A 26,290-nucleotide genomic window follows, 5' to 3' on the forward strand; every position below is an offset into this window, starting at 1 on the left:
CATTATATTATCGAATTAGTACTTGAAATATTATGCCTTCGAACCAATGTTTAAAAGCAACATTGATGTCAGTAGACACCATTAAAATATAATTGTATCATATCTCAATCAACAGATTTACGTTCAACTCAGATATCATTCGACATTTTAATAAAAAATAATAAATTTAATCGAATGATCATTTCATAACTTTTAATAATTAAAAAATTTAACAAAACTACATCCTATAATCGTAAATCATTTTATAACATCACCTCGATTAATGTTCCCTGGTTAATGCCACATATGTACATTTATAACAATACAGGAGTCGGTTATTTTTATGTTATAAAAAGGTGCTTTGTCAAGTCTAGTTGCTTTCTGCATAGGGATTACAACAAGGTTTGGCCTACTGCACTGTAAGACTACTTTTAGCAGCATGCATTAATGCCAAATCGTTAAGTTGTTGATATTTGCTTTACTCTGATTTTTATATTTGAAAATCGTTTGAAATTTGAATTAGAAACTTAAGAAGAATATTCTGGATAAGAGTGCCGCTACCTACACGCTCACAATAGCTTCCCTTACTTTCATAATCTCTGGTGCAGATATTAAAGCAGTACCAGTAGATTCCCAAAGACATGTGAAAGAAGATATTTCTACATTGACAAGGATTGAAGCCTTAAATAACAACGGGGAACATTTTGTAGATAAAACACATTTGACCGATATTGCCGAAAGTTCTTCAGACTTTGAAAGAGTTCCTATACAGAAGAAAGGTGATCTGCTTCTCTAAACATGTAGAATGAGTTGTTATGCTAAATCTTATTTTTGGTTGGTATTCAATTCTTCCATCGACATGATTATAAGCTTTTGCCCGCAAGATGATGTTTGGGGCCTCTAATTGCCGATGTCAATTGTATATAGTTTCCATATCTCTTATTTTGATGTGCATTTGCGTGGTTAGATTAAACATTTTGCTGCAGCCATTTTCTTCAGTTTGCACTTGTAAGTCATTGTATTTTCGGGGGTTCCAATTTTAATTTGTTTTGATGCTACAGAAGAAGCAATAAAACACGAACACCGTCCCAAAAGAGAGAAAACTGGTGTTATTGAAAGTGGATCAAGCTTGATGCAGATAGAGGAAACAAATAACGTAATTTTAGGAGGAAAATTTTCAGAACAAGAAAAAAGGATGGAGCATCAAGGTAGAATATTGCCTATGCATGATATGAATTCTTCTTGTTTTGCACATTTCTGTCCCTGTATACGAGTTTACATTTGGAAATCGCAGTGAAGAAATTCTGTCTACAGTTTTGTTGTTATATACATTAACCTTGGGGGAGGAAATGCATTCATCAACATGATTAATAAGAATATATCTGACCAATCTTTGTTGATCGAGGTCTTTTAAGCTGATGATGGATATCTCAGCAAAGAGTTATTCACACTGTTTTAGCGTACATGAATGCAATATCAACCGTCCGTCACAACAATTTGTATTGTACGCTTCATTATTTAGTCATTTTCCTAGTCGGGTGGTTGGTGACGTGCAAGCTGCCCTCGGTTACAATGTCAGTGCTCCCTCTCTATTTGAAGCCGTAGATTTTGAACCTATTAGTTCATTATTTTGTGTTAATGACTGATTAGTAAGTGATTACCACCTCTCATTTTCTCTTTTATCTTTTTTCCAGCCTGTGATTACATATAAGGAAAATGGGTTATAGATGATAGGTGGCCGTTGTATTCCGGGCATGGTTGTAAACAGTGGATAGCAGCAATGTGGGCTTGTCGTATGATGCAGAGTCAAGACTTTGCCTTTGAGAATCTAAGATGGCAACCGAAAGATTGTGAATTGGAAGAATTTGAAGGGTCAAAGTTCTTAAAAAGGTAATAATATCCTTTTACTCATTTTTTTTCTTCATTTGTTTTGTTTGAATAATGGTTATTTCAGAGAGGGTATGCTTCTTTGGTTGGGTCAATCGAAATCTCGATCCAACCAATCTGTTGTCATCTCTAGTTAAATCATTTGAATTTAACATATTTTTCTTTATGAAATTCATATTTTTGGGCGGATTTGTGAAGGGGAAAATTGGGTCGAGAAGGAGTCAGATTTAGACTAAAAAAATCTCAAATTTGACTCGAGAAGGGATAATTACCGTAATATATATATATATATAGGAATATTTATTATAATGTTCTTATCTATATATTCCAATTATTTTTTATGTTGTCGAATTAAAATGAAAAGAATAAAATTATCTATGCCGAAATGATTTTTTTCTTAAAACGAACCAAAATCGAAACGAATAGAATATTACAAAACATCAAAATCAATTAAAATTTGATGTAATCTTTTAATTTTCAAATCAAGATGAAAAAAACTAGATAAAGAATTGTAATTATAAACATCAAAATCAAGATGAAAATGACAGTCTAATATAAGGTTAATAAAAGACGTTATCAGAAATATTTTTTAACATTTTCGGTAGAGCGTTACTTAAAATATTATTTTTTTACCGAAAATATTAATTTTGTTACCTAAAATGAATTTTTCTGATTAACATTTTCGGTAGAAAAAATAACATTTTAGATAATGATTTATCAGAAATATTAAAAAATTATTAGTATTTTCGGCAACACTTTTTCTTAACCTTATAATCTTATATTATAATGAATTTTCTTAGACATCTAGTGTATAATGCACTAATTAACCTTTTTTTCCCAGTTAAATTTGAGCCTAATTATTATTTTCAAATCTTCATTAAGATCCATGGCTGTCACCTTTGGGTTCCCACTTACTTTATTACAATAAAAGTTGTGGATAAGTCACTTCATCACGTTGTTGCAGCTACCTACCAGACTATATATATTTATGAAGAGTAAAGTACACTAGAAGTCACTAAACTATACTGTAATTATTTTGTTTTGATCATTAAACTTTCAGAAGTTATAAAATAACTATTAAATTATTAAATTGATTACAAAATAATCATTAAATTTATTAAACAATTACAAAATGATCATTAAATTTATCACAATTTTATATAATATTCAATATATTTATTAAATCCTTATGATTTATTATAACATCATAATGCCCATTTTGTAATAATTTGAGAAATTTAATAATTATTTTGTAATTTTTAAGATTCAATGACCAAAATGATCACTTTAACATAAGTCAGTGACCTCTGTTGTTATTTAACCATTTATGAAGTAATGATTATCATTAACTTTATCTGTACCACGTTTTGATGACTACTTGCATATTTTTCTTTTAGTAAAGTATACAAATGGTCATAAATTATGAATCGTTATTTTGTTGATTAATCTAACTATTAAAAGTTATAAAATAATATTTTGATTATTGTTTTGTTAAGTTATTTGGTTATTAAAAGTTATAAAATTGTCAATATACTATTCATGTGAATCAAGCTCATCATTTTATGTTAAAAAATGACAGTTATTTGAGTTGAACGTTAATCTATAATATGGGATATGATAAAATTATATTTTAAAAATACCTACTAGCACAGTTGGCTCGACGACATAATATTTCAAATACTGTCACGACGACATAATATAAATGGAGACTCGACCCATAAAATACACTTCAAATGATTTTGGATCATATTTTATCATATCTTAATTAATAGATTAACGTCCAACACAAAAGGCCACCAATTTTTAATGGAAAAAATGAGTTTGAAAATATGAATAATCAAGTGATCATTTTGTAACTTTTAATAGTAAGTAGAATTAACAAAACAACATTTTATAATCGAATGATCATTTTATAACTTTGAATAGTTTGGGGACTCAACAAAGTAGCTTCTTATAATCAAGGAGATAATTTGTGTATTTTACTTTTTTTTTCCTTTCACTTTCATATTGTTTAGGGCATCATCCAAAATTACTTTGATATAAATTTATACGATTAGTGATTTATATTGATTAACATACACATATAATTTTATATCAGGGAGGTAAACCTCTAAAATTTTAAGAAATGAATTTATAAAATTTTAAGAATCGAAAACCGATTTTTCATAAAAAATACATAGAAAAAAATTAAAATTATAAAATAATTTTAAATTTTTAGAGGGAATAATTATCCTACTGCCCTTCAATCCATCCCTGTTTATAAATAGTAGTTTCCTCAAATCCGTAAATCAGAAGCATGTATTCTAACACACGTCATCTTGCAAATAGTAAGAATAATTATGTCAATTGAGGTAAAATTCGATCGGCACAATGTATGAAATTTTAAATTCGATCATATTACAGGAAGTAAAATCATAATTTGACCTTAAAATAAAATAGTAAAAAGAGGCAGCGAAAACTAACTGACAGTTACAGTTGGAGTCTACGGGATCTCCCCCATCGTAAAATCCTTCGCTAATCCACCATCACCACAGATATGAATGAAAATAATTTTCCATCCAATAACATCCCGCCACGTACACTCATATTCTTCCTTTTCAACGCGCATAAGCCATTAATCGATTGTTTAACTTGACAAAGTTCACTGCTTTGCTGTTAATTAACAGAGAGAAACTCACAAAGTACCGCGAAACGAATCAGCTGCTAAACACCATTTGCTGCCAAAAAAACGCAGAGATCCCATCTTTGAAGTGAACCGATTTCCTCCAAATTCAGTTTCTTTTTCTGTTTTGTTTTTGTCTAATTTTGGTGTTGAGAATGGCGGAAGGCTTTGCAAAGGCGGTGGAAGAGGGGCTAAATCTAGCGAAACGGGTACACTCGGGTAAAGATAGAGAACCGATGGCGGCGCCGAAGCCACCGCAGCCTCCCATGCAGGCGATGCCCGATTGGTACTTGCCCTCGGCTCCGATGGTGTACGCGGTTATATCTGACCCGAGGATTGTTGACAACCCGGATATGCCGAGCTACCAGCCTCACGTGCACGGCAGGTGCGATCCGCCTGCTTTGATTCCTCTCCAGATGAACGGAGTCGAGCTCGAAGTTGATTGCTATGTGGATATTGCTTTTGTTCAAGTTTCGGGTCGATGGAGGGTCCATTGCGTTATGGGTAGCCGTTCTTGTGATTGTCGGATTGCAGTCCCCATGGGAAACCAGGTTTGTTCCATGATACTTGCTCACAAATGGAAATTGGTTGACTTAAAGTTAAGTTCTTTATATCAACCGATATCTGATCCATTACTCGACCAATTTAGATCGAGTATTATATACATCTTCCAATCCGGTTTGTTCTATTCACAATGCTAAGATTCCAATCCTATTAGAGATCAAATGGTAGTTGGCTTAAAATATATTGTTTTGATGTCCTTTCTAATCATCTCAACTGTTGATGGAATTATGGATGATGAAATTGGTTTAACTTGATTTTGTGTTTGAATAACTTGAACTGTGTTCATTCATAGTTTCAAAGCAATAATATTTCATTTGGCTAACAGGGTACAATTCTAGGTGTGGAGGTTGATCTTCCCGGGAAATCATATTCCACTGGACTGATCGGAGTAGAAGAAAGTAAGGTTATTCAGAAGCTAGCAAGACCACAAGATGGAGGCTTTTTGCAGCCACACATATTTACTTTAACCATACCGCAGGTGTGGCAATATCACGAAGTTATAACGCTTTAAATAAATGTAGTTTAAGTCCATTGTTGCCACTGAATGCTTTAAATCAATGTAGTTTAAGTCCATTGTTGCCACTGAATGCGTTAAATCAATGTAGTTTAAATCCATTGTTGCCAATGAATGCTTTAAATCAATGTAGTTTAAGTCCATTGTTGCCACTGAATGCTTTAAATCGATGTAGTTCAAGTCCATTGTTGCCACTGAATGCTTCAAATCAGTGTAGTTTAAGTCCATTGTTGCCAATGAATGCTTTAAATCGATGTAGTTTAAGTCCATTGTTGCCAATGAATGCTTTAAATCGATGTAGTTTGAGTCCATTGTTGCCACTGAATGCTTTTGTTTTGTGTTTCCAGGTTGATGGAGGTACTAATATCGGAATTAAGCTTTGTTGGTCTCAGAAATTGTCATACGAGGGGGAATTTTCTTTAACCGTGCCCTTTAGTTTTCCCGATTACGTTACGCCGGTTGTGAATAAGATTTCAAAAAAAGAAAAGATACAGTTGAATGTTAACTCTGGTTTTGCAGCTGGAATCTTGTGCAGGGCGTCTAGTCATCCTTTGAAGGTGTATTTTTTACTACAAATCATTGTTCTTGTGTTTTAATCTTGGTTACTTTCAATGAATGATGTTGTTTTCCTTTCTGAATCCCCGAATTTTGCAGGAAACAAAACGCCAGGCCGAGAAGTTTTCTTTCTTGTATGAAGCAGAAGTTATCACTTGGTCGAATACCGACTTCAGTTTCTCTTACAGTGTAAGCATGACCATGTCATAACCTTGCCTAAGTTTTAATTAAACTAGAGCTTCATTAGTCTTTTGTGAGAAATACCTCGATTCTCCATGATCGGGATACTTATATTTGCACGTTATCCGCATGTTCTTATAGGTCTCTTCTGGTAACATATTCGGAGCAGTCCTTTTGCAATCTCCGCCTTTATATGATCGTGACCAAAGGGATATGTTTTGTGTTTATCTATTACCTGGAAGTCAGGAGAGTAGGAAGGTTGGTCTAGCATTTGTTCAACCTTTTATGTTATTTTGATTTGGTTATTCGTTTTGGTACCGACCCTTGTTTCATTGAATCCGATAGGTGTTCAAAAAGGCGGTTGTGTTCGTTGTTGATATAAGCGACAGCATGCAAGGGAAGCCACTTGAGGCTACCAAGTCTGCAGTATCTTCTGCCCTGTCTAAACTCGGTCCGGACGATTCATTCAACATTATAGCATTCAGTGGTGAAACTTCTCTATTTTCAACAGCCATGGAGTTGGCTTCCGAGGAAGCAATTGAAAGGGCGACTACTTGGATGAGCATGAAATCTACTATGGGTGGCTGTACTAATATGTCACTTCCACTAGAGAAGGTGTGTACTCATTTCTTCGTTTTTGTTTAATCGTCTGATATGAAATTTCTCGTGTTTTTTTTTTGGTTATCTACCAGGCATACGAGATGCTATCAAACACTACCGGTTCCGTTCCTATGATTTTTCTCACCACTGATGGGGCAGTCGAAGATGAGAGAAACATTTGTGACAGGATGAAAAAGCTTTCGACAAACAAAGGATCACTGTCGCCACGCATACATACTTTCGGCATAGGTAATATTTTCATCGTTTGATCCTCCTACATTAATTGATTGCTTTAAATCCGTGTCTGGTAATATAAGCTATGCTTGCAGGTTCGTTCTGTAATCATTATTTCCTGCGCATGCTTGCCTCGATCTGCCGGGGAGATTTCGATGCCACTTGTGATCTAGGTCTGCATGTACTTCGACTTTATGTCGATATCTCAACCTAAAGAATTGTGTTAATATGATGAAACTTTGATGCATGCATTGCTGGAATTTTTACCTTCCCGATTTCTTGTCAGGTTTAATTGAGGTTCAGATGCAAAAATTATTCAGTAAAGCATTGTCTACCATTCTTGCCGATATAACCGTCAATTCATTCAATGATAATGAACAAATAGAGGTACGTTTGCAGAGTCCGTATCATCACAACTTACGAAGTATGTTCGATGTAGTAATGCATAGAGAATCAATTGAAATCACATGAATATCACAACAAACACCTTGCCGTGATTCATTCATGTTTCCATTCATGTATAGTTGTACTCTTCAAGCATTCCCGATCTTTCCTTCGAAAGACCGTTGACGGTATGCGGGAGGTACCGAGGAAGTTTTCCCAACACCCTTGAAGCAAATGGTATATTAGGAGATTTGAGTAACTTTGTCATGGGCCTGAAGGTAGTCAGGCCTAAGGACATACCTCTTGACAGAGTAAGGCACCTACTAATCAGCTGATTTGTTTTAGCTCGGTTTTTCTGTGTTAGAAGTCCGAGTCATTGCCATAACTTGCCTTGTTCCTACAGGTGTTAGCAAGACAGCAGATTGATCTACTCACTGCTCAGGCATGGTTCTCGGAGAATAAACAGCTTGAGCAAAAGGTTACAACAACTTAGATTTAATGGAATGACCGATCTCGTCATGTTTTGTATCCGTAAAAGCTGCGGTTGATATAGTTTTGTTAATGGCAGGTTGCACAATTGAGCATAGAGACCTGCAATATCTCCGAGTATGCTCGAATGGTCCTACTTGAAAAAAATAAACGAGAAAAAGCAAACGAATCTTCTGGAGAGATAAAGGTACTATATATGCTTTTGCCTCGATAACCAGCATGTGTGGTTTTCTTTTGCTTATGGAAGTTTGGGTTTCTGAATGTAGGCATCCGGATTGCTTCAAAGCCTTTCGGTCGGCTTCGGTGACGTGATCGCAACAGCCGAGAACATCCATCCAGGAGCCGAAGAACAAAAACTACCCGATGCAGCGGAAGCTTTCATGAAGGCGACTTCGGATTGCTGCGGACGGATGTGTAATCTCTGCTGTTGCATGTGCTGCATTCAGTGCTGTTCGAATATGAATAATCAGTGTGCCATTTTATTGACACAGATATTCACTGCTTTGGCATTCATCGGTTGCCTTGAATGCTGCACACTGTGCTGTTGTGGACAAAGTGGACAATAGAAAGCAGTTCTCTGAAAGGACAGCATCTTTGTATTCGTATTTGTATTCGTGTATATCGTGTATTTGTATTCGTGTATATCGTGTATTTGAATGTGTATATCGTGTATTTGTATTCGTGTATATCGTGTATTTGTATTCGTGTATATCTTTGGTATAAAGGAAAAGACATGTTTATGTATGTCTCAAATCTCTCAATGATCACGTGTTATCAAATTTGGAAATGTAGGCTACTTGCCATATTTGGCAACTTTCACGAGATCTTTCCAAATATGGCATAGAACTCGATGCATACTAAAAGAAGATTATTAAATACTATAAATAGTCAATCTTGTAAATTAAGTTGAAATTTTGGATAATTTGAACCTTTTCATGGGAGTCCTCGGGTTTGCCTTCGACATGCTTCATCACCAAGGTTTTGGCTGGTATTTATCAGGAATATGATCTTCGTGTTTGGTGACAGATGTTGATGAATCTTAATTTATTGTTCGAACTTTATTTTATTTTTTTGAGTCGAATTGAGTTATTTTACTTTCTGTTCAAATTTAATTATAATTGTTTATAATATTATTATACAAATTAGTTTAAATTTATCGAATTTTTCTAAACATATAATATCTACATAAATATTTTTTATATTCTTTTTCACATAGTAATATTATTTAACAAAAAAAAACAATTAAAAGACTAAAATAAATAAAATGCAAAGTTAAGGGATTCAATTAAAAAAAGAGTATATTTGTAGTTAAAAATAGAAATTAAAGTTACATAAGCATTTTGTAATGGTAGAGAGAAGTATATAGTTTAAATTTGATCAAAATAAACTTAAAATGAAAGAGAAGTTTGAGAAATGAAGAAATCATATAAAATTGAGGGATTAAATTAAAAAATAGAAAATTTGTTGTCATAAAGAGGAATTGAATATACACAAATATTCTATAGTGATAGATAATCACGTGGTTTAAATTCAATCATCAATTGGACTCAAAATAAAAGTGAAATTGAATAAATAAGAAAATCAGATAATAAATCACAAAACCATCAAATTATTTAATTTTAGTTAAACCCATAATTTTTTGAAAATTTTAAATTAAACCCTCAAAAGTTTTTAAAATTTTTAAATAGACCCCCAAATTGTCTTGTCAAAATTCGCTATTGTATAATACCTTACCGATAAATTGAATCTTAGTACAACCCTTAGTTATAACTTCATAAATCCTAAGATTGTTTAACTATCTTATAAGCTCTTTAATCCCTTATAAATCATCAAAAGCCCTGTAAATCTTGATTGAATCATCCTCAAAATGAGATTAAATAGCTAAAAGGACTAAATCAAATAATTAAAATTTTAGGAGGATCAAACTGAAATTATACAATTGAACAAAGGGATTTCGACCTCTTGACAGACAACTTGATTGATGAATGACCAAGCACTTAGAGACACATGTTGGTCGGAACTGCCGGTGCTGCGGTGGACCAAGAATATGAGTGGCCGGTCCGGCTCACTTGGCTAAGAGCCGATGATGGCATGGGCGTTTTCTCCACGTGATCAACAAGGACAATATCACGTGACACTGATGTTTTGTTTCCCAACACAAATCTTGACCATATCGACCTAGCGACAGATCTTTTCATTTATTTGACCTAAACAAAAATCACAGATCTTTTGTACTCGAACCTTGTTCAATAATGACCAATAGAATATTAGTTTAATCTAAATTCGAACATGTTTAAATATAATTATCTTCGATTTATTTATAAATATAAACGAACTTTAATAAATGTAAAATTTATATATTTAAATCGAGATAATTTTTTTAATAGTTTGATATGAGCATAAAATAATATATGTTCAATTTTTTTTAATTAATTGATAACATACATCATTCACATATAGCTTCACAAACTCAATATCTATGAGGAGAACAACATTTCATTTTACAATTAAAGTTACTTGATTAGATCTGAATCAAGATAAACCTAAACAATTATATATGATATTAATGTATGTATATCGATCCAACTCGGGCCCATCTATATATAAGTGTGACTTGTGACATATAATAAGGTCCTAAAATTTAAGGGCCTCACACATGAATACCATTTGGACTCGTTTATGTATAACCTTTGTGCCCTAACGACATTTTCACTCAAAGGGAAAATGAACTTTTTATTTGATTCTCGAGAAAATGATAGATAAAGTTACAAACAAAGATTTTAACAATATCTTTAATTATTTTTCATGATAAATTTTAATAAAAAAACTTCGTAGATCTCTTATCATTTTAAATTTAACAAATTAATTCTTATTATAAAATATTTTAAGTTTATTTTAAAAAGTAGTATAAGGACTACACGTCATTTTGGACGAGCATGATCCGACTCATTTAAAGCATTTATATGAAAGGCAATGTTTTGAAAACTGGACCGGTCGGTTTAACCGGGAACCGTTGCCTAGTCCGGTTCAACCGGGAACCGCTGCATAGTCCGGTTCAATCTATATCGGTTGAACCGCTACTAGTGAACCGGCCGAAACCGCTGAATCGTTCAAACCGGACCAGCTGAAAACCGGGAAAAACCAAAAAAAACCGCCAATTTTGTTTAAAAAAATTAAACCAAATGACGTCGTTTGTTAAACGAGCCAAGTCGAACTCGAGTATTGCTGAGCTCGACTTGAACTTGAAAACTTTAAAAGTAAGCTCAACTCGACTCAAACTCACGAGCTAAAAATTATCAAGTTCAACTCGAACTCGAAATATAATATTGAAACTTGAACTCGAAAAGGCTTGAACTCAAAAAAAAAATTAGAAGCTCGATTGAAACCTAAAATTTGAGCTTGATTGAAGTGAAAAAAATACTCCACTCAATGCTCACCAAAAGGCTCCATGATTTTGAATGCCAAATTACCTCTATTATTTATAGAAGTTAGTTGGGATGCTCTTTTATGTTTCTTAGCCATGTGAGATTGTTTTTAAAAAAAAATTAAACCAAACAATATCATTTTGTTACGAGTTTTTTAGCCCCAAATTTATTTTTTAATTATAGTTATATAATTATATTTAATATTTAATATTTTTTACCTTAAATATTATGTTGTAGTTAATTTGAATCATTTTGTTTCACTTGATTTTATGATTTTTAACTTATATATGTTATGACTTGCTTTGAATATGACTTGTGATATAAAAAATTATTTTTTATTAAATATTTTTAGTATTTTTATTTAATTTTTAAAATAATTATAACATCATCCGATTCTTCTGATCGATCGGATCGGTTCAATCGATTGAACCAGTGAACCAATAGTATGGCCAGTTCGCTAATCGGTCCGGTTCTGAAAACCATGATGAAAGGTGATCCGTTGTGCATGAAATCACGTATGAACGACAATTCAGGGATTTGCTTGGCAAATAAAACCTATGCACTTTTCCATGACAAACCAGACCAGACACGATATCTTCTTGTTCCAAACTCAACTTTCATTTCCCTCATCCTCTTTGTAATACGCTTATCTTTCAGATTATATACTAAACTGCGTATCGACATAGGTTTTATTAATATATATATATATATATATATATATATATATAAAGAGATTATATTATAAATTTCATCACTCAACTTTAATCATATTCTATTTTGGTCATTAAATAAAAAATTAATTTAGTATTATTTCATTTTATCAATCGAGTAATAAATAAATTAAAAACAATACGACAGACGTGGCTTGTTTATTTTGCTGAAATGGACTTCTTCTGCCAACGTGGAAGTCACCTCAATTTTTTTTTTATATTTCATTATATTCTCAACAACTTTAAAACTCTTAAAGAGTTTCATCCTCGTATCACGCCGTCATTAAAATTATCATTCTCTAGTCTCTTCTTCAACCACTCCAAACACCAAAATATTCATCTTATAGTTCTTTATCACTCTATCATTTTACATTTTCTAAAAACATATTTAAAACTCGTGAGACTTCAACCTAAAATTTAAAGAAAAACGACTTTGATCTACAATCTCTATTGTCCGACCACAGTAGAATCATGACATATTGTTCGTCACTTCTTTTTCCACCTCCATGTCATTAGGATTTAAAAGAAAACGATTTAGCATCAAAAAATCAAAAAGAAATAAAAAAGGCATGTTAAAAATTTGTGAAGGAAGATTTCAAGGATATTTTCATAAATTTAAAAAAGTTTTAAGTATTTTTTCACTTTTAAAAATGATAGATGTCTTATTATAACGATAGTTAAAAAATAATTTTAATAAGAGTAAACTCAAAGTTGAATGATGAAATTTATAGTTTATTCTCTCTTTATTACTTAAATTTATGTAAAATTAAAAAAAGTTTTATATTATATAAATGGATGATAATATATAAATATATATTCTCCAAAGCATTGGTAGAAGCAAATGTTTCCTTTAATGCATGCCATTGATCTCTGCAACGAAGAAACATGGTAGTTTGAAGACAAGGTGACAATATCAGTGTTTGGAACTTGAACCATTTAGCAACTATAGCCACTTCTTAATATATATATATAGGCAAAATTTTCGAGATAATGTTCTCGAATTTTTTATTTAACGATATAACGTACTCCCAAGATTAATTGCTCAAATAGGGTGATTGGCCGTAGGTCGCCATGCCTTACAGGCGACATGTGGCAGCTTCCCAGCATAGGTCGCCATGTCCTCCGGGCGACCTTGTAGGTCGCCATGCCCTCCGGGCGACCTTGTCCTGCGCCCTGCTCCCCGCTGCATGCTCGCTTGCTCCCCACCGCATGCAAACGACCTCTTTCGACGTGCATTACGACCTCTTCCGACGTGCATGGCGACCTCTTCCGACGTGCATGGTGCATGCAAAGCTTCATCCTCTCGCCACAGCTCGTATAGAACACTTTTGTCGTGATTTCATTGCTGCATGCATGAGGGAGACAGGGGTGAGGGAGGCAGAGCCACCTTTGTCGTGATTTCAGCAGAATCACAGAGGAGTTCGAGCCGCTTGCATGGTGACCTACAAGGTCGCACCGAGTGTATGGCGACCTATGATCTTGTTTGGCTTGCATGGCGACCAATCCATGCACTGTATAATTCACACGAACAATTATTTCTTGGACAACATTATCACGTGAATTGTTTTTTTTCACAGCAATATCTCGTGAGTTTTGCCTATATATATATATATATATAACATAATTTCCCCAATCCCAAATTTGATTTTACCATTCATTATTTCACAAAATGAAGGTGAGAACTGAGAAATTACTACCAGAATCGTTAAATTTTGTTTCCTTTAAGGTATCTTTAATGCATGTCAATCTGTTAATTTGATTCCAGATATTCAACTGGGTGCAAAACAAACTCACCAGTAAGAAATCCGACACGGTTCCGGCGAACGGTAAGTGTTAACCCTTCAACCTAATTTTCATTAAACGATGTTCAAGCAGTCGAATCGATTAATCTCAAAATCATTCATCTTCGTTCTTCTTTTAGGTCACGTCCACCAGCCTTTCAATGAAGAACTTAGGGACTGGCCTCACGGATTGCTAGCGATTGGAACTCTAGGAAGTTATACACAACATGGAGCTGACCCGAACAATGAAGCGGAAGATCGAAGGGATCGTTGCGGTGCATGCTCCGATGAGTCGAACGACAAACACGATAACGAGGTTTTAGTTCAGAGCAAAAGGAAAGACATTGGCAAAAAATCGTTATCTTTTCTTCTAAAGAAGATGTTTGTTTGCACAAGTGGATTCTCATCGTCTCCTACCTCAAGTTTAAGGGATTCGATACCAGAGCCACCAATGGAGAAGGTACTTGATAGTAATATAAAGGAATAAATAAACCTTTAGTCTCCGAAATTAGATTCTTTTTTATCAAAATTTCAGAGTAACACATCATCGAAATGACTAAAATTTTTATGTTTTGAGGTTAATCCTGACAAAAAAGTAAGGACCCAGTTGGGAAAGTTGTTAAATTGAAGGACTGACAAAAAGTCCATTGTTCTGTAAGGTTTATAAAACAAATTGACCCCTGTGGAATTGGATGATAATGAAATAAGCCCTTACGTTAAATATTATCTCATTTGAATCCTTATTTTACGAAGTAATTGAAATGTTGAATTTCAGATATTGAGGACTATTCTCCAGAAGAAGATATATCCTCAAAACCCTAGTCCGAGATTGTCTAGCAAAAAATCCTTGGAGAGCAGCAAGATCGCCAATGGAGATGAAAAGGCAGATGATGGAAGTAAATGGGTAAAAACAGATTCCGAATGTAAGTTTTTATAATACCAGAGATAAATTATGAATCGTTTAATTGGACCAATGTAAAATTTTATATTAGATTACCAACTGGGAAAATTATATTAGAAATTTAAAACTACAAAATTAGATCATCAATTGAAAATATTAAGAAAATAGATAAATATATAAAAATTTGAAATTTTGACACAATGACATCCTAACTCTTCTCAATCCATCCCTGATTTGTTTATTAATATTTGACTTCAATTCGTTGTTTTCATTGCAGATATTGTTTTGGAAATATAAATCTTGTATTGCTTCAAACTCAGTGACAGAGCCGCTCTATCAGTGGGAGGCGACCTATCCCCCACCCCAACTTTTCATTTTTGTCTTTAATTTGTATAATGGATTTGAAAAATTTATGAATTGGTTGTGAATTATTCGATTTGAAATTCTAACTCCGTTCTTGTTATAATTAGGCAAAATTCGAGATAGATTGATGAAGTTTAGAGTATTAAGTGTCGCAGCTGAACTTTGTTTCCATGCAAACAAGTTAATCTCATAGGTTTATGGACGTAACATTGGTTGATAATAGATAGCTTTGTGCTGGAGTTTTTCTGATGTTTTTATTTGTAGACATCTATCAGTAATGCGATGATCGCATTCATTCATGTATGTACGTAAGTACGTACGTACGTGAGTAAATGGTACGGGTTTGTGTATTAAATATGCCATTGCATATGAGTGCATGTTATAAGAACCTAAGAGAAACGACATAATCCAATTGGTTTTTGTTGCATAATATAATATTATGAAAAATTAAGGGTAAATTGTAAATTTCATCACTCAAATTTCTTTTTCTATTTTGATTGTTAAAGTATAATTTTTCTTAATTGACTCATCAAACTTTCGATTTGTTTCTATTATGGTCACTTTACCATTAAGAATTAAACGACATTATAATTGGATATTTTTCTTTTAAAAATTATGAAATAACCCCAAAATTTTCTTCATTTTTTGATGAAAAACCTCCCGTCTCAAATTTTCTTTAGTTTATTAATGATAAAATATATTCTTCAAAATTTCAACAGTGGATAGGTGGAGAATAAGGAAGCGAGCTATATATCTTGATTCCACACTAACCGAGTGATGGATATAATATGTATCATAGTGGTTTGGAATTTTATGCTTTTGGGGTTTATGGTTGAAATTTAAAGTGATTTAGATAAAACCTAATATGATAGAGTGAAAGAAGACAATGAGACGAGTCCATTGGTATCTTGAGTGGTTGAAGAAAATGTCAGAGAATGATAATTGCATCGTCAACGTGACACATAAATAAAATTATAAAACTTTCGTTTTTTGAAAAGAATATAAAAAAAAGGAAAATGATGTTGATAGTACATGAATTATATGTTAATAAAAACAATCCACATCAACACATACATATGTGGCTATTATGTCGCTCTTTCATTTATGATTTAACACTAGAATGATTAAAATAGGAGTAAGAAGAAAATTAAGTGATTAAATTTATAATTTATCCAATAACTAAATTAGAGTATATTGAATAAGTCTATAACTTTTATCTAATGCATGGACTGATTAAAAGATTTAATCATTATAAAAACCAATGATTAAGTTAACCTGAAAGTCCAAAACCAATAATTCAAGCAATTAATAATCATAATCAATAAACACCCAATTTTTCTTTTTCTAAAGAAAAATAAATAATCATTGATATATTATTTTATTTAGCACCCCAAAGTCAAAATGAGCCGATTTTAACTTTGTTTTCACTGTCCCTAAGTTTAAATAATTCATAAAATAAGTAATTAAATTAAATATTATTAGAGAAAAAAATGGTGAATGATTGATCCACTAAAGCTTCATGCTTTAAACCTATACATGACTCTCCTTCCCTCTCTCTTTCCTCATAAAAGCTCCCTCTAATTTGGTCAATAAATCTAGGGTTTTTATAGCTTTGCTGGTGATCTCTTCTGGGTGTAGTCTTATTGGGAGATAAATTTTGAAAAAAAGATTTGATTTGTTTCCTTTTGTTTTTCATTTTTGGGTGATTTTAAAACTTTGGGGTTTTGAAGCCAATGCCATTTTTTTAGAATTGGGGATTCAAAAGTATTCAAAGAAGACTGACTTTCAATGTCTTGGGCTGGCCCTGATGATATATTTCTCTCCACTTCTCTTGCCACCTACCTTGACAGTAATTTCTCTTGTTCTTCCTCTGTTTTGCGTGTAGCAAATTAGCCAATGCAATTGGAATTCCTTTTTCGTTTGCAATCTTTCGAATTCTCTTGTTTTCTGGGGGGATTTCCTCCAGTTTTGCTTTGATTTGGGTTCTTTTTGATTTCTTGAATTATACTGTTTGATTCAGTTGATTCCTGTTTGTATATTATGTTGGGTTCTTTCCTTTTGTCAAGTTATATGTTCTTCAGTGGCCAATTTGTTTGTTATTAGCTTGGAACATAGGCAAAATTAGATTAAAAGATGCATTTTTAAATCTATATAGGATTCTTGATTGGTTTTGTTAGAACAGAGTTTGAGGTTGTGCAAGAGACTCACTTTTATGTTTAAAGTTCCAAGCTTTCATCCTTGATATCATGAAATTTCGTAACCAAAACATCGAACTAAAGTTACAATCTTGGTACTTGGCTGAAAATTTCATGACGCCTTGTACAATCCGGAGTTTGTGTTGAATAGATTTGTGCAGTTGAATCATGATGATCTCTTGCTAATGGTGTCTCCAAGAGAGTGTTTATTAGCACAAACTATGCATCTAGTCTTGTTGCATATGGTGTCTCCTGCATTCTCATTGTGTGCTAGATGTTATCCTGTTCTGTCGTAATGCTAAATTGTCGTAGATTTAGGTCTTTAACGATTGTTAAAAGCACTTTTATTTGTTTTGCAGAGAAACTCATTGTTTTGCTGAGAGATGGCCGGAAGCTCCTGGGATTGCTACGTTCTTTTGATCAATTTGGTATTTTGTCCCGATCTTGTTCCTTGCTTGAGTTCGTTTCTTCCTACTTTGTCTCTTTTGTTCTGAATTATAACCGTTGACACGATGTTGTCCCGCATTCACAGCTAATGTTGTTCTAGAAGGAGCTTGTGAGCGAGTTATTGTTGGCAATTTGTACTGTGATATCCCCTTAGGTCTCTATGTAATCCGTGGGGAGAATGTTGTCTTAATAGGAGAGATGGTATGCTGTTATGCCAAATCCTTTTTCTTTAACCTTTTTCTTTTATATGAATGCGGAATCGATTTGTTTGATGATATGTTGTTTCTTCTTATGAAATGATGCTTGCTACGCAGGACTCGGAAAAGGAGGAGCTTCCACCACATATGACTGCAGTGTCGGCTGCCGAGATAAAAAGGGTAAAGGACTTATCATAACTCTTATTTCATCGCGTGTTTATGCACATGTCTCCCATATCTATATGACTGAGTCTGAACCTATCTAGATTTGGCAAAGAAAGATGTACTGATTTGCTATTCCAAGGATTAATAAAAGAATTAGAGGAAAATGCACATAGCTCCCTCCCTGTACCACTAACTGAGGCTTGATTGATTTCCTTTATAACTCGTCCCTTTATCCTTTTCCAGGCTCAGAAAGCAGAAAGGGAAGCAACAGATCTGAAGGGCTCTATGAGAAAAAGAATGGAGTTCCTTGATTTCGATTAATAGATCCACCTGTTTGTTGGAGTTTCATGCTACGTTCGCAAATATTAGTGCAATTATGACCCAAAATTTGAGACGAGGGTGGGATAGCATGAAAAATTCTCACATTATCTCTGTTATTGGAGGAAGAAGCCAAAAAAAGGGAGTAGAAGTTCTCGAGCATTCTGAAGACCTTAATATATCTGCTAAAAGCTCGGGGCGAGGAAGTTCATTTTATGTGTCTTAAGAGGCAAGTAAGATAGTTTCCTCTATGTGCACTATGAGTTTTAGGGTTTTAGAAATTTCTGCTTATACCCGATGTTGACTTTACGCCCCTTATTTTCTCTCTACTTCCTTTCTAGGTTCTTACATTTCATTTGAGTAGAAAACTGTTCAAAATTGCTGTGGCTTGTTGCTTTCGTGCCGCATTTTGTTATGGCACAATCACAAGTTTTGTTTCATGTTCGTTTGATGCACAAGTTATGTTTTGTGATTTTGTTGCAGATGTGATTTTGTTCCTTAATAATCCACTTTCTGCAACAAAACTAATCTCTTATAGGTTCATTTATTCATCAAAATATCCGAGCCTTGATTGATCCCGAATGCATTTTTGAGTAAGAAATTACCTGTTCAAAGGTGCTTAGAGAAGCCAAAATAGAGCCACCAATCCATACACTATACTTACTATCTGGTGGTGTAACCACCCTAACTCTCTTCCCCGGAGGAGCCGACGAGGTCGCCGCATTGACTAATCTATCAGCCAAAGCGGACATTAAAGTAGTAAGCACCACATTCCTGAACATCTCCCTTCTAACATCCATGTCACACTCCTCCAGATTGACCTCACCGAAATCTCATGGAGACCACCCCATTCCATTCCCACCCTGCTCGATCAAACAGAATTTAGGGGCATATAAACCTGCTAGCTCCGAACTTTTCCTCGATATGTCGAGTTCCTTATTGATGTCTGTTGCTACATATGAAAATCATTATTTTATGTCTCGAAGATTTCTCATTCTGACGATGACGTGAACACGTAGCCCTCTTGAGCTAAGAACTTGGTGAGGTAGTCAGTTAGGTCCTTGCCGGCTAGGTCAAGCCATCCATCAACTCGATTAATTAAAAAAATACTTTTTTTACTCGATTCAATTGAATACTTAATATATTATATATATAATATTTAACAACTTATTTCAACTTCAGCATGCAAGGCTGATCAGGGTTAATTAACCTCTTGAATCTTACTAATAGCATCGTTCAAGCTTAATCGTTGATCAGGATTACTTTTTGTGCAAGCAACTCCGATTTGGATGATTTTGATAATCTGATCAATTGAAGCCGGACCGCTTGATAATATATCGGGATCAATCAACTCTTCGCCATGGTTCTCTGATATCGATGATTGTGCCCATTGCACGACGTCGATTCCACCGTTGCCATCATTCAAATATTGCGAAGGGTACTTACCAGTCATAGTCTCGAGGATGACAATGCCGAGACAATAAACGTCGGATTTGGGAGAGGCACATTGTTGGTTTTGGAGACATTCCGGGGAACGGTAAGCGAACAATCCTCGGACGATGTTGTCGGAGTTTACGAACGGGTGGAAGCCGTAATCGCTTAGTAGTGGATTATAGGTTTCGGTCAGAAGAACATTGCTGGATTTGAGGTTTCCATGGGGAACAACGTAGGTTGCTAACTGTGTGTGGATGTAACCAAGTCCATCAACGATTCCTTTGATGATCTTCAAACGGTTTTGCCAGTTTAATCTTCCATGGAACAATCCTCGGTCCCCTGCATGAAAAAGGGGTTAATTGCACTTGATGTCCTCAAACCATTTGCACAAATTTTAAGTTACTTCTCAAATTTTAAAACTTTCGGTTAAATTATCATTTTGTCGTGCTATACTTTAATTTAAAATGTAATGTCTATATTTTAATCCGGTAGAATTTAATCATCCATTGTTATAATATCATCAGTAGGGGTGAGCATTTGACTCGAACTAGATGTGTTTTTCATGTCATTTTTTGTTGTTGTTGAAAATTCGGGTTTAGATTGGATTTTTTTTCAAAGATAAGATCAGATTAAGTTTTATTTTAAGAGTGAAAAATACTCGACCTGACCCGAGAATAATAATGTATGTAATTGACGTTTATATATTTAGAGATAAATGTTATAATATTTTTCTCTTTATTTTTTTCAACTAAATCCTTAGTTTAACTAATAAAAATAATAACTATATATATTTGTGTCGGATCAGATCATAATCTTCAACTAAATAGCCATTTAAATCCGAGGCTATGTATATTTAAGACACATGATCAAATTTTAAATATATATATATATATATATTGTTCGAAGGGCTTTGAATCTATTATGTACAAACATTTTTAAATTTTGATATACTTATTTTAACATACTATATATTAAATCGGAATCATAATTTTAAAACGTTAAATGTAATTAACTTGAAAAATGAAAAATAAATGACTTGAAATTAAGCGAAGATGAAGATGAACGTACCGTGTAAGGCGTATGATAAGCTACCGCAAGACATATGTTCCGAAATAATAAGCTTCTCTTCTTTTCTAAAATGGAATGCTAATGGCGTTAAAACATTTGGGTGCTTGAATTCCCCGAATCGTTTTATTTCAACTTTGAATCTATCTTTCTCCAACTTATTCATCTCCTTCATCCTCTTCACCACCACGGCCAATCCATTCTCGAGCACAGCCTTATATGCTAAGCCCAACTTGCCGTTTCCGAGCACTTCCGCATCCGCCTTCATCAAATCTTCAAGCCCAAAGGCACCTTTTTCCTCGTTCACCATTTTTAAATCATCCATCTTATTCTTGTTTCTTTTCTGTGACGACCCTCTTTTAATCTTTAAGCTCAGACTATTTGAACTACTTTTTCTATTCGACTTTATTGACGTCTGTCGAATCGAGCCGGACACAACGTGGACATTCCTTAAAGTTTCCCTAGAATTACTCAGGTTCCTCAAATCATCATCTTTTTCCTTCATGGTCGAAGCAATGCCGGCGACCACCAAAAAAAACACGACGACAAGAGTCACGGAGATGACGATTAAGGTGGGGATGGTAGGCGAAGTTGATTTATCTGAAAGTGGATGGTGAGCGCAGCGTTTCTTAAGTTGCTCCCCGCAAAGCCTAACGTTCCCTTCGAATGTGGAAGCGTTGAACTTGGACATACTTTCCGGGATGTTCCCTCCGAGTTGATTACCCTTTAAATCAAGTGATTTAATAACTTCAGGATATTTCAGCTCCGGGATTTTCCCGGAAAATTGATTCCCTTCTAAATGCAATTCCACGAGGTGGGATAGTCGCATCAATGAGCTTGGGATATTCCCGGAGAACTTGTTTTCATTCAGCCATACCTTCTTCAATTTTCCCATCGATCCGAAGTATGTATCCGGTATCTCGCCGGAAAACTGATTGTTTGATAAGTAAATAGCCTTTAAACCCTCGAGTTTATTGAACTCGGGGATCGGCCCGGTGAAGGCGTTCTTCACCAGACGGATGGTTCTCAAGCTACGAAGCTGAGATAAAGCTTCGATATCGATCGAACCAAAGAGGCCAAGATTCGTCAAATGGAGACCGATGATGGTTTCACCTTCGCACATGACGCCAACCCACTTTCTCCGACAAGGTGACGAGTTTGGGATCCAATTCTTCAACTTCGAATCGCCGTTCTTCAGCGATTTCTTGAACTTGAGGAGGGGTACGGCAGCTGGTTGAGAGAAACAAAGGATGGGGAGAAGAGAAAGAGTGAGAAGAACCAAAACAAAGGAACTAACAGAGGCGGCTGCAGCGGACATTGGTGGAACCGGAGGAAGAAATGACAGAAGAAAATTCCGATTCAAATGATTATTGCTGCTGCAGCTCGTGGTAATGGCGATGGCGATGGATCGTGTGGTTTTGTGCTGAGGGTTTGTTCCGTTTTGTTGGCTATGCCGGTTGCGTTGAGTGGAGGGGTCGAAATGCTGCGGTGTCGATGGTTGCGTTGGATGCTAATAATAGCGATTCCGGTGGTGGTTACAACTGCGATGTCTGGTTTTTAGCTATTAATGGCAGTGTCGTCTTTAAGTATATAACGAGAGTTCCCTTATATTTCGGACAAGGTTACTACAAGCGAACGTATCTAACAAAGGATTAATTGCATCGGAAGTCATCATTTCTTAATTTGATTCCATTAAAATAACTATTTAATTTAAGCCATTTGAAGCATTTTTTTTAGTTTTGGTCCTACAAAATTTTTCTAGTTTTATCTCGGTCCCTTATATGCTAAGTTTCGGCTTCATCCTTGGTTAATTTACAATTTAAATTGTGTCGAGTTTAGTTTAGAGTTTGAGTAATTCTGGTTCAAATATTTTTTGTATGGTTAAAAGGTATTTAGGAAGATTAAATTAAAGTTTTATTTGTTTTCGTGTAAATAATTTTTTAAAAGTATTTTTTAATGTTTGGTTGATATAATTCATTTTCTAACAAACGTAATTCTCCTTGTATTTGTGACAAAGTATTTTATGATTTAATTTTTGATAAAATATTATTATTTTCATCTCAAAGCATAAATACCCAAAATATTTCCATTGACTACATTTCCCTCGGCAACAACAATAACTCATGTGAATATGTATTTTTTTGTTCATCTTCTGTGTTCAATCGAGTTTCTTTTCCTTCTGTTTTTTCTTGTTCTAACCATAATCTATCCAAATCACTTCATTTTCCCATTCATTCTCTATATTTTTTGTGACTCTTCAATTTTTTCTTTTAATTTGAATGTAAACACGTGAAATCTTTGATATTTTTCTTTCATATATTCGGGTCTAAGTGAATGCAACTGAATGCAACTTTTTTATTTTGTGACGCATTAACTTACATATCTGTAAATGAATATTTTCTCAAAATTGAAATATTGAGATAACTTTCGTCGTTGTAAATAAATATTTCCTTAAGAGAAAAGTTTGAGATTCAAAAGAATTTATATGAGTATAAATAATTTAATAATATTTTTATAATATATAATATTAACTAAATTATTGTAACATTTTGAAAAACAATAACAATAAGTTTTTTTATAATAAACAATATCATTTATTATACTTAATATCTACAACAATAATTTTTGAAAAAATTATCAAATAGAGGAAATTAATTTATACAAAGTCATTCAATCATCGACAAATTATTTTTGAATTTCTTTTTCTGAAATGTATAATTTATTCTCCATAAATCATTTGATCGAAAATATTTTTCAATTATTAAATAAACTCTAAATTCGTAAGTTTGTAACGTTTCAATGTCCATGATCAACAACATGAGCCATCAAGTTCTCAATTGAGCCTTCATCACTATATACAGCTTGGAAGCAAAATCCCACCAGTGCTAGCATAACAAGTTGACCATGTTTTAATCTCTTCGGTCCTCAATACCATCACTGGCTACAACAACCCGGTCCCCATTTAAAAGGATTCAATCATATAGTCTGTCAGTCAGGGTTGGTTAATGTCTTGAATATTATTAATAATGTCGTTCAAGTTTAATCGTTGATCAACGTTACTTTTAGTGTAAACAACTTCGATTTGAATGGTTTTGATCATCTGATTGATCGAAGTTAGACCACTTGACAGTACCTCAGGATCAATTAGTTCTTCGCCATGATTCTATGATATCGGCAGATATCAAACCGTTCGTCTCATTCTTATTCTCTTTTTATGACTGACGCGGCTGTCTTTCGGTTGGGCCCGAAATTAGGCTTCGACTTGGATTAAACGAATTGGAGTCGCCACCGATCATTTATTTTAAAACAAATGGGTTGATCAGTCGCCACTTACCTTTGATTGATTTAAACGAAGACCCTTAAAAGGCAGAAATGTTAGAAAAAAATAATAATAAAAACAAATTAACTTAAAATAATAAATAAAAAATGAATAAAATAATGAAAATGATAAAATAATAAATTTAAAGGAAATAAAGAAAAATAATAATAATAATAAAAAATAAAAAATAAAAATATATATATAAATAAAAAAAACCAAAAAAAACAAATGAGAGGACTAAATTGAAAGAATAATAAGTTGTCTGTCAAATTTCAGAGCAAAATCGAAAAATATATTCGATTTAGAGGGCAAATGGATTCGTCTAAAATGTCGAGGGACCAGAAGGGGATTACCCTTTTTTATTCAAAAACACGCGAATCCCCTAGGGATCCGCTCGGGTCGGGTCATTGCTGTGGGTTAATATATAACCAAAAAAAAATCAAACCTTCTTCATTTGTAGCAAAACCCTAAAAAAACAAAAATCTTCTCTCAAAATGCTCTCATCCTCTCCCCAACCCGACGAGAACCCGACCACCACTCCGGTGGCCAACGCCGCACCGACCACCGCCGGCCAACGCCGGCCACCTGAACCAACCAAAATGTTCCTCTCAAGCCCGTGAACCCAAATACGACTTCTAAACGCTCAAAAAGTGTCCCCACCGACGTAGATCTACCCTTAAAGCTTCGGCTTTTACCTTCGACGGTGTGTCTTTTCGGCTTCCCGGAGGCTCTTCGGTCTCTTTGTGATTCTATTGTGTTCGACTGTGTTGTTTTTTTTTTGCGTTTGTGTTTTCGTATTTTCAGTGTAGTGGCTCGATCTTGTGGTTGGTTTCGACTGTTGATGCGTGTTGTTGGTACTGTTTTCTCGTGGGTTATGTTTTTGTGATGGTTGTGGTTTTTTTTGTGTATGGGTTTTCTGTGGCTCGATGATGATGGTTGTTGTTACGTTTTTGGTTCAATGTCGTGTGGGTGGTTCTCCACTCGATGATTATGTGTGTACTCTCGTTGATTCTCGGTTCTGTGTTGGTCGATGTCGTTGGCCCCCCTCTTGGTGATGGGTGGTGGGGTATTTATACCCACCACCGGTGCACGTTTGTTCTGATTAACACGGTAACAAAACCCATCGTTGACCAAGGATTTCGAGACGGGTCAGTCCCGATTCCCTTGGCCGGAAATCTCGACCGAACCCCTTGGCCGTCTGTTTCGCATGACTCTTGACCTCCTTGACCCTACGACGCTGTGGAACCTTACTGGAAAACCCTAGGGCACTTGGGCTGGTTCAGGCCCATTAGACCATGCTGGACCCGAACATACTTTGGACTCTTGCCCATTTTGAACATATGGACCCTGGACAAAATGAAAAGTAAATAAATAATAAAATAAAAAATAATAATAATGATAATAAATACTAATAATAATATAACATATACTATATAATATATATGTTTTAAAAATATTTTTTAAAATTTTATATTATTTTTCAAAAATATTTCCAAAACTATATATTATATAGTTTTCAAAAATGATTTTAAAAATATTATATGTGTTTTCAAAAATGTTTTTAAAGTTATATATTATATAATTTTTCAAAAACATTTTTTTAAAACTATATATTATATAAGTTTTTAAAAATGTTTTAAAAACTATATATTATATATTTTTCAAAATGTTTTTCGAAAACTATATATTATATATTCATTTTCAAAATGTTTTAAAAACTATATAATATATATATATTTCCAAAAACCGTTTTCAAAACTATATATTATATATATTTTAAAAATGTTTTCAAAAACTATATAATATATACATTTTCGAAAACCGTTTTATGAAAATTATATATTATATCTTTTCAAAAGCATTTTCAAAAAATTATGCTACATTACTATATATATATATATATATATATAATATGATATGAT

The 26,290-nt window shown here is 33.9% G+C and overlaps 4 protein-coding genes and 1 pseudogene across 5 annotated transcripts; 3 read left to right on the forward strand and 2 right to left on the reverse strand.

Moving 5' to 3' along the window:
• The first annotated feature begins 276 nt into the window (after window positions 1-276).
• LOC120149971 lies at window positions 277-1,852 on the forward strand. Its single transcript, XM_039162684.1, has 4 exons — window positions 277-381; window positions 503-758; window positions 1,041-1,187; window positions 1,674-1,852. Exons 1-4 carry the CDS (start codon window positions 277-279, stop codon window positions 1,688-1,690), a joined length of 525 nt encoding a protein of 174 aa, XP_039018615.1. The 3' UTR covers window positions 1,691-1,852.
• Window positions 1,853-4,518: 2,666 nt separating this feature from the next.
• On the forward strand, window positions 4,519-8,792 carry LOC120149880. The gene is made up of 13 exons (XM_039162580.1): window positions 4,519-5,079; window positions 5,418-5,570; window positions 5,954-6,163; window positions 6,261-6,350; window positions 6,483-6,599; window positions 6,687-6,956; window positions 7,034-7,190; window positions 7,271-7,348; window positions 7,462-7,562; window positions 7,700-7,870; window positions 7,963-8,037; window positions 8,128-8,235; window positions 8,315-8,792. Exons 1-13 carry the CDS (start codon window positions 4,684-4,686, stop codon window positions 8,612-8,614), a joined length of 2,226 nt encoding a protein of 741 aa, XP_039018511.1. The 5' UTR covers window positions 4,519-4,683; the 3' UTR covers window positions 8,615-8,792.
• Window positions 8,793-16,697: 7,905 nt separating this feature from the next.
• On the forward strand, window positions 16,698-18,954 carry LOC120149907 (sm-like protein LSM1B). Of its 2 annotated transcripts, XR_005518495.1 has the most exons (6): window positions 16,698-17,077; window positions 17,783-17,851; window positions 17,956-18,071; window positions 18,185-18,247; window positions 18,476-18,647; window positions 18,694-18,954. XR_005518495.1 is itself a non-coding variant. In XM_039162612.1 (5 exons), exons 1-5 carry the CDS (start codon window positions 17,017-17,019, stop codon window positions 18,551-18,553), a joined length of 387 nt encoding a protein of 128 aa, XP_039018543.1. In that variant the 5' UTR covers window positions 16,699-17,016; the 3' UTR covers window positions 18,554-18,954. The 2 variants fall into 2 exon arrangements, 1 of the variants encoding a protein (XP_039018543.1); XM_039162612.1 differs by having other exon boundaries at window positions 16,699-17,077; window positions 18,476-18,954.
• Window positions 18,955-19,751: 797 nt separating this feature from the next.
• LOC120149972 (pollen receptor-like kinase 3) lies at window positions 19,752-22,367 on the reverse strand. Its single transcript, XM_039162685.1, has 2 exons — window positions 21,053-22,367; window positions 19,752-20,323 (listed from the first exon to the last, which is right to left on the reverse strand). The coding sequence occupies exons 1-2, from the start codon at window positions 22,365-22,367 to the stop codon at window positions 19,752-19,754; spliced, it is 1,887 nt and encodes a 628-aa protein (XP_039018616.1).
• A 1,674-nt stretch (window positions 22,368-24,041) lies between these two features.
• The window catches only part of LOC120149974, a 49,545-nt pseudogene continuing 47,296 nt past the window's right edge, over window positions 24,042-26,290 (reverse strand).

The sequence above is a fragment of the Hibiscus syriacus genome, unplaced genomic scaffold (genome assembly GCF_006381635.1).
Source record: "Hibiscus syriacus cultivar Baekdansim isolate YM2019G1 unplaced genomic scaffold, ASM638163v2 tig00111013_pilon, whole genome shotgun sequence".
Taxonomy (NCBI): domain Eukaryota; kingdom Viridiplantae; phylum Streptophyta; class Magnoliopsida; order Malvales; family Malvaceae; genus Hibiscus; species Hibiscus syriacus.

Excerpts from the sequence above, each read along its gene's own strand:
- LOC120149907 (XM_039162612.1), top strand. The coding sequence starts at position 17,017 with ATGTCTTGGGCTGGCCCTGATGATATATTTCTCTCCACTTCTCTTGCC. Across the intron at positions 18,072-18,184 it reads TTGTCTTAATAGGAGAGATG|GACTCGGAAAAGGAGGAGCT; the intron begins GTATGCTGTTAT and ends CTTGCTACGCAG. Across the intron at positions 18,248-18,475 it reads CGGCTGCCGAGATAAAAAGG|GCTCAGAAAGCAGAAAGGGA; the intron begins GTAAAGGACTTA and ends ATCCTTTTCCAG.
- LOC120149880 (XM_039162580.1), top strand. The coding sequence starts at position 4,684 with ATGGCGGAAGGCTTTGCAAAGGCGGTGGAAGAGGGGCTAAATCTAGCG. Across the intron at positions 6,351-6,482 it reads ACTTCAGTTTCTCTTACAGT|GTCTCTTCTGGTAACATATT; the intron begins GTAAGCATGACC and ends ATGTTCTTATAG. Across the intron at positions 6,957-7,033 it reads TGTCACTTCCACTAGAGAAG|GCATACGAGATGCTATCAAA; the intron begins GTGTGTACTCAT and ends GTTATCTACCAG.
- LOC120149972 (XM_039162685.1), bottom strand. The coding sequence starts at position 22,367 with ATGTCCGCTGCAGCCGCCTCTGTTAGTTCCTTTGTTTTGGTTCTTCTC. Across the intron at positions 20,324-21,052 it reads CTTATCATACGCCTTACACG|GGGACCGAGGATTGTTCCAT; the intron begins GTACGTTCATCT and ends TTTTTCATGCAG.
- LOC120149971 (XM_039162684.1), top strand. The coding sequence starts at position 277 with ATGCCACATATGTACATTTATAACAATACAGGAGTCGGTTATTTTTAT. Across the intron at positions 382-502 it reads TGCATAGGGATTACAACAAG|AAACTTAAGAAGAATATTCT; the intron begins GTTTGGCCTACT and ends AATTTGAATTAG. Across the intron at positions 759-1,040 it reads AGTTCCTATACAGAAGAAAG|AAGAAGCAATAAAACACGAA; the intron begins GTGATCTGCTTC and ends TTGATGCTACAG.